This window comes from Loa loa (assembly GCF_000183805.2).
Source record: "Loa loa unplaced genomic scaffold supercont3.98, whole genome shotgun sequence".
NCBI classification, from domain to species: Eukaryota; Metazoa; Nematoda; class Chromadorea; order Rhabditida; family Onchocercidae; genus Loa; species Loa loa.
The window spans coordinates 165,824-173,827 of NW_018108278.1; the positions used below are offsets into that span (position 1 = coordinate 165,824).

Sequence of the window (8,004 nt, forward strand, 5' to 3'; positions counted from 1 at the left end):
TATAATGTTGACATGATGACATGCGCTCATATCCAGTACAGGTTATTGCCAAATTGTGCATTTATTTGATGATGTGTAAAACAAGTGTATTCCAGTTTACTTTCAATCACCAATTAGTACTAAAGAAAGTATAGCCAATATTGGAAACAATGGAATACTTGGCCACAAATATAGTAGAGGAATTTTTTGATCCTCTATCTACTTGCATGGCATACAATTTTGCATTCAATCAAATGCATGTTATGCATTATCATTTATCTTCATTTGTGTTGTAAAATTAATTAATTGATTTACAGCTCCAATTATAGTTTATATGCAAATTCTTAATTATGAGCATAGAATTTGAACGAACTAAATATTCTATCGTTAAATTTATTTCTTTTTTCAATCATTGTAATGATGATGATGAAGGGAATGGAGAAAACAGATAGAAATGATGGTAATGACAACTAAGAAGGATTATTCACAGGTAAGAAGTAAGGGATAATTGAAATCATCTTTAATCTTTAATGTATTATTTACGGATAATGTAATTTTCACATTGACTTAATTTATTTCAAAACTGTAAATTCATTTCCTTCAAAGAAAGACCAATTCAGCCAGGAAGATAATTTATGTGAAGAAGTTGCAACAAACTCGTTTTTCCTTGTCTTTCTTCTTCTCTTCTTACCATTTCCGCCTTTTAAAAGGATTTCCATTGAAATAAGTTGTTCATAAAATGCTAAAAAATTGAAGCGTCAGAATAATGATATGAACTCCTTAGCTATTCTTTACAAAACAAAGAACGCATTTATGCATGCATTATTGCTATTTCTCACTGTTAATCATCATCATTATCATTATCATCACCATCATCATTGTCATTATCATTATCATCATCATCATCCTCATCCATCATCATCATATTCTTCTTATTTATTTATTTATTATTCTTATTATTATTATTATTTATTTTTTTTTATTATTATCATCATCATTCATTATTATCACGGACTGAATTGCATTGCAAACATAAATGATGTCTTCTTACCTTCAATGTTTGTCATATATTTCAATGAATTAGCTCATCTTTCTCTATCATTCCCACTTTGTAATCGAGCATATGACGGTGATCTAACAAATTCTCTTCCCCTTCGTAAAGAAAAGATACTTTTCAGGAATGTGTATGCGTGTGTATGAGTGCGTATGGGTGTATATGTGTGTGTGTGTGTGTGTGTGTGTATGTATGTGTGTGTGTGTATGTGTGTATGTGTATGTGTATGGGTTGTACGGATGTATACGAGTGTATGTGTGTGTGGGTATGTATGGATGTGTGTATGGTGTGCGTCTATAGGTGTGTGTCACCATAACAATAGAGATTATGACGTATTGCAATTAACTTAATTTCTTGATGTACGATTAAATTTTCTATATCTCACTCATACCATTATTACCCATACATTAAGAATATTACGATTATTTAATTCCATTGTGCTGAAAATGCATACACAACTTATATGCTGTTATAATAATGAGCTTAATGATCGGTATAGCAATACTAATAAAATTTCTCACAGGTAATAGCTACAACAATAAAGTTTAGTGACTATTATAGCTGCATCAGTAAAGCTTATTAACCCATACAGTTATACTAATAAAGTTAGCTAGACAAATAAAGGTTGTTATTAGTTTAATTCGGTTATTTTTTTGTTCTCAACATGCATTTAATGTATTCATTCATTTTTTCTCAACAATATTTTTCATGTTTTAAATCGAAATTTCATGAAATTTAAATAAATTTCTTACTCGAATCTCCCATTCAAAATTCATCACTGAATAAAAAAAATCGAAAAAGAAAAAAATCTGCAAAATTAATTAATTACTATTCCTTAAATTGATTGATAAGATTATTTTAGGTACCAATAATTACGGTTGTAATGATAAATTTCTTGGTCATATCACTTATTCGCAAATTTATTTACTCAGTTATTGCTGTTGATAATATCATAGAGTGATATTTCTCACAACTTACTCTAAAATAAGTTAAACTGGAATAATCAAAGTTTTAATCACTTTGAATTTTTCAAAATTGAATTGAAAAAAAAGTTCAGTGAAATATGCGTTATTAATACTAACATTTGTATGCAATTATAAATGAAGAAGTGGAATAGAGAAGGAGTTTATAATTGAATTTAAAAGAAAATCAAATTATATTCTTGTTTACATAACAGGTCAAGAATAAAACACGTTTCTTAAAATGGGAAGATGTTTAAGTAAACAACAATACACTTAACTCAATCCTCCTGCTTTCATTTATTTCACATTTTATTTATTACCTATCCATTCATCTAACCATATTCATACACCTTTCTTATAGCTTTTTTAAAAATTTCTTATTTCATTACTTTTAATTAAAATTAAAGTTACAATTACACTGCCACACTACATTAAGAAATAAATTTGACTTTTTTTTACTTTTATTTTATTTACTATTTTATTTTCTCTGTCTTTCGAAATAAAATGTTATTTGTCTTTTTTTCAAAAGTACTTTAAAACGTCTTAATTGAAATTTTGTAAAATGGATGAGAAATTCAATTTCCTATTCGACCGTTCGTTTTATTATTCTTTTTTTTTGTTACAATCATTGTCTTCGTTGTTGGTATCTTTCGATCTTTCTGTTTTCAGGAAAAGAATTGATCGAAACGATTTTATTTTTTTTGCAAATAAAGAAAAGAAAGTTTCAAAATAAGGTCATTGGAAATGACATTGCACATTAATTGAAGACAATAATTATTTTAGGGATAATAATTTTGGACTGAGACATTTTCATTGATTACGATTTGACATCGATTTTTTTATGGCGATCTTGTAAAACTGAATGCATTTGAGCTAATAATATTGCTAAAATCATGATTGAATCAAACGGAATGCATTAAAAAAAGGTGACAAGATCAAACAAGGTAACAAAGGTGACAACTAAGCAAGGTGGCAAGACTCCAATGACCATTTTTCGGAATGATCACCTTACTTCAATGACCATCTTCTGTAGCAATAATTGAAATATTTTTGCGATTTCAAAATATGTCGAAACAATTAAATCAAAAATAACTATTAGTATATAAAAAGATTGGTTTATTTCGAATATTTCTCAGAAAAATGATTCATTGCACATACAAAAAAATAAAATAAAAATTAAATAAATAAGTGTTTTGATTGTGAAGAATGAATCATTTGTCCAACTCTCATCTCTCATTTGATTTGATAATCAAGCCAATTTGCAATGCTTAGAATTTTATAAACATTTTTTTCAGTCCGATAATGAAGCTTATTTTCAACCACCATATCAAAAGTTAGGGTTATTCATAATTGAACATCCACTAAAATTATTATAATCTCAATTAAATTCCACTAAATTTTCCTTACAACAATAAAGAAGAGAAACCTGATGATATATTCTACCTGCAATATTCTCTGATAATTATTTTATAAACGTATACGAGAAATAAATTTTTCATCAAAAAGTTCTACAACACCTTCTATCTAAAATTGCTTTTCGACTGGTAATGACAAACATTTGGTATTCTTCAGGCCATTCATATTTAGACTATATTTTTGCCCAGTCTTAGACCATATCCTTAAAGAGAAGGGTGTACATCACTTTTTACTTCGTACTAATTTTCTTGAATTAAAATCTTTTTAATAATTTGAAATAGAGTTTGCGAAATCCCTCAATGCTATTTATCATTTTGATAATTACAGTTAAAGAAAATAAATATATCACCCAATTATTAATCAATAGAATTCATCCTATGAATTGATAATCAGTTTATTATTTACTATTAATTATTATCAATATAAATGAAAATAGAAGTTATTGTTGTTGCTATTGTAATAACAATTTAATTGAATTCTAAACTATGTACTTTTTTTTAAAATGAAATTTTTCGTCATCGTGATGTCAATTCAATGTAATAGTTCGAACTAATCTTTCATATAAACTTTTTTAGCAAATGATAAACTTAAATTACAGAGGGGAAACGTATACGTTATGTTTACTTTACATTTACATTCAATTTTCTATAAATTCAGTAAATTATTAAAATTTGGCAATAAATTTAGACAATTCAAATAAACAATTTTTTTTCACTTACATAGCTAATTAAACTTTGAATTTTAAAATTGAATGCTATCTTTTCTAAAATTAAGAAGTATTTAAATTTCATGAGAAAGATATTAGCACTACTTACAGCTAACATTCATTATAGTTAAAATACATAGAATAAATTGCACCAGAATGTATGCATGCATGCATGCAACATACACTTCACAATCTTCTATTTTAGGATGAGCTATTTTAAAAAAAATCATTGTTTCATGCAGTTCAATAATAATCAATATAAAAGTTTAGTAGAGAAAAATTGTTGGCATTGGCTTCGGCACTATTCATATCATTTCTCCTGATCGGCCTCCTCTATAAAGGTCAATCGAGTTTTTCTTTTTAGTGGATGTCAGAAATTCACCATTTTTCCGTTTTTTTTTTAAACTCTTCTCTTTCTCTATTCTTCCAATCAAACTGATCAACTTCATTCCTCTCTTTTCAATCTTCTCTTTTTCACCTCACTTCACCTCACCTCACCTCATTTCACATCCCTTCTACTCTTCTTCCACTATAACTGATATTATTACCAAATTAAATTATTTATTCATTCATTTATTTACTTGTTTATTTATTTGCTTACATTTATTCACTTATTTGCTTTTGTAATTTTTAATGGAGTATTAAACCAAATGAAAGTAAAACTATTTATTTATTTACTTACTTATTTGCTCTTTTAATTCATGATGGATTATTAAAGGGAATAAAATCATTCATTTGTTTGCTCATTTATTTATTTATTCATTTTTTCACTCGCTTATTTACTTGCTTGCTCCTATAATTCTTAATACATATTGAAGGAAACAAAATTGTTTGTTTATTTGCTTGTTTGTTTATTTGTTCATTTATTTATTTATTTATTTATTCATTTATCTATTTATTTATTTACTTATTTATTTATTGTTTATTTATTTATTTATTTGTTTATTTATTTATTTGTTTATTTATTTATTTATTTATTTATTTATTTGCTTACTTACTTATTTGCTCCTGTAATTTTCAATAGAATATTAAATCAAATGGAGGTAAAAATATTTGCATATTTTTTAATATACCTACCTATTTGTCTTATATAATTCTGATTTGATAGCAGTAATAAGAAGAAGAAAGAATTAGATCGGTAAATGATAAAAAATTAATCTAGGAATTTGTAGGAAATGAATTTCTGAATGCATAATTAGGATGGGTTAATTTTCATTCAATAGAAGAAAAAAGTTTTTTTAGAGCCATTTCTGCGAAACTTTCTTGTAAGCAAATTGGAGGAACTTTTCGTAAACTCAAATATCAACAAAATTTAATTCAATACATTTTTTATTCATTTACACTTGGAATTATTGTGGTTTTAGAAAATGACTTGATCAAATTCCGGTATATTCCGGATTTTTTTGTATTCCTTCCGATATGAACATTTTCTTAAAAAACTTTTCATCCTTTTTTATTGAACTTTTGTTGTTTTGTTTTTACCTAAAAATTTCCTCCTGTTTAAAAAACATTTTAAAAAAAGCAATTAGTGCATTCATCTTTGTTAAAAAAAAAAAACGAAAAACGAGTTTTTCAACCAAATGATTTTCTTCAATTGAATTTTGTTAATTTTTGAAAGAAAAAAAATCCTTTTAAAAAAATAAAAGCATTTCTTGTCAAAAAAAAGTGAAAATTAAAATATGACAGTATGCCATTATCCTTAACACTTCTGGTACCTACCGTACTACACCGTGAAATTAATTTGCGTTTTTTTTTTTCGAATGCTATATTACTTAAAGTAGAATTTAGGTAGAAATATGCTTTTTAATTTAAGTCATAAGTTTAAGAATATAAATTTTAGGTAATAAACAAAAGAAATGACAGAACCGGATCAAGAAGGTGAAATGACGGAATCTACGTTGACAACAAAAATGGTAAAACGACGTAACAATAGATGCTGTTATGGCCTATTACATATAACAACCGCTACATTACTCATTGGTTGCTTGGAATTATGTTATTTTTCATATGAGGTATGAAAATCATGATGATATCAGAAAAGATAACTGGATCATTTGCGCCGCTCAAATTATAATTATTGATTGATGTGAAAAAAAATTACACTTAATTGTTTTAATTTTAGATTTTTTCAACAATTTATCATTTTATTCAAACGGGTGAACAATATCTTCTTTCATTATCAATATCACTATTTGGCATAATTCTTGCATTTATTGCTTTACTTTTACTTTTTATCGCTATTAAAACATCAACATCATATCTATTGGTGCCACATTTATTAATGCAGGTAGTGTCTAAATTTTATTTTCAACCTTTATAAACCCATAATAACTTATATGGCCAAAATCCTTTTTACATCATGAAACTGAATATATATTACCTGTCCTATACCTGTCTGTCCATTTATAAATGCACCTCTCATCTCTTGATTACCTTTCTTATTGTTAATTTATTTTTTGGTTGATTTAATATTCAGTTATAATTTTCAATATTGTGAATACTTTTTATGAAAGGTAAATGAAATATTTTAGCATCTTACTTTTTCAAATTTTATTTTTTAAAAAATTTCCCATTTTATTTTCATTTTTTCAGTTTTTTAGATTAAAAAAAAAAATTCCAGGCTGCCGCAACATGTGTCCTATCACTTATTTGTTTATTTTGTTTGTTTGCTGTAATAGCTGGAACAAGTTTGGATTTCAGGTGTGACATATTTATTAATTTCAAAAAGAAAAGAAAAAAGCATTAATTGAAGTTTGTCAACCAACTCTTTCATTTGGTTTTTGGCAAATTTATTCTTTAGACAAAATTGATATCGAAAAAAACTAACTATTTTTAAAAGATATTTCGTCTCATTTATAAATAAATTCAAATGGATGACAGTATTTGGGATTCTATTTCATCAAAGTTCAAAACTTTCTATTAGGATTTCCTAATCTTAGTAGAGGTCAAACGTGGCATATATCAGATATGCTTACAAGAATAACTCGAAATGCCATTTTGTGTGACTTTTTCTTTTCATGTAACCATTGTTTAAAACTTTTGAAGACTCCATCAAAATTTTCTCAAATTATTTTGTTAATATTGCTATTAGCCATTACCATTAGCCACCTTGACATATGCACAATTTGCTTACACTCATTAATTAACTAACTGTAAGTTCGATGTAATGAGTTTGAGAGCTAAAAAAATTTCATTATGTTAGTATTTTTTTAAACAAATACAAAAAGTATTGCACAGATTAAATTTACAAACTGAAACACAATCCAAATAAGTAATGCCTCTTTGCTTACCCTAGAACTTTAAAAAAGCTTCATTTAATTGTAAACAAAATCCTATTTACATTTCAGGATTGTTAATGTGGGAGATAATATTGTTGATGATTTGGCATTAATCATGACGGGTAAATCAACCTACGAACTAATTTACATGTCCCGAGGACTTACTTTAATATTATCATTCACTTGTATATTTCTATTTTTACTTGATTTAATGCAGGTTACACCTTTTAATGTTTCTTTTCAATTTAAAATTTCGACAAAATTTAAAAATTCCAAATAAATGAACAAATCATTTGAGAAATAATAAAAGAAATTGAATTAATAAATTATTGAACGAAATGGAAAATTGCGCTTTATAAAAAATAAAAGCTTAGCTAATTTTAAAATTTTTTTTTTTGATTACAGATATGGATGCTCATTATTGTTTTTCGATGTTTTTCCCATTTGCAAGAAATGGCTATCCTAAAAACTCAATGTATAGCGATAAATAGAGGCGCAAATAGGATATCAGCTAGAAGTAAAAGGCAAAATTGCGCAGCTAATGATGCAAAAAATAATAATTGCTTTTCGTTGGAAATGAATTCGATGAAATTTGTTCGCAAAAATTAA

At 26.3% G+C, this 8,004-nt stretch overlaps 1 protein-coding gene across 1 annotated transcript; it reads left to right on the plus strand.

Annotated features, from left to right (window-relative positions):
• Positions 1 to 5,951: 5,951 nt before the first annotated feature.
• LOAG_02429 (hypothetical protein) lies at positions 5,952 to 8,004 on the plus strand (the record flags this gene model as incomplete). The annotated part of the gene is made up of 5 exons (XM_020446007.1): positions 5,952 to 6,129; positions 6,240 to 6,404; positions 6,738 to 6,817; positions 7,465 to 7,612; positions 7,801 to 8,004. Exons 1-5 carry the CDS (start codon positions 5,974 to 5,976, stop codon positions 8,002 to 8,004), a joined length of 753 nt encoding a protein of 250 aa, XP_020303598.1. The 5' UTR covers positions 5,952 to 5,973.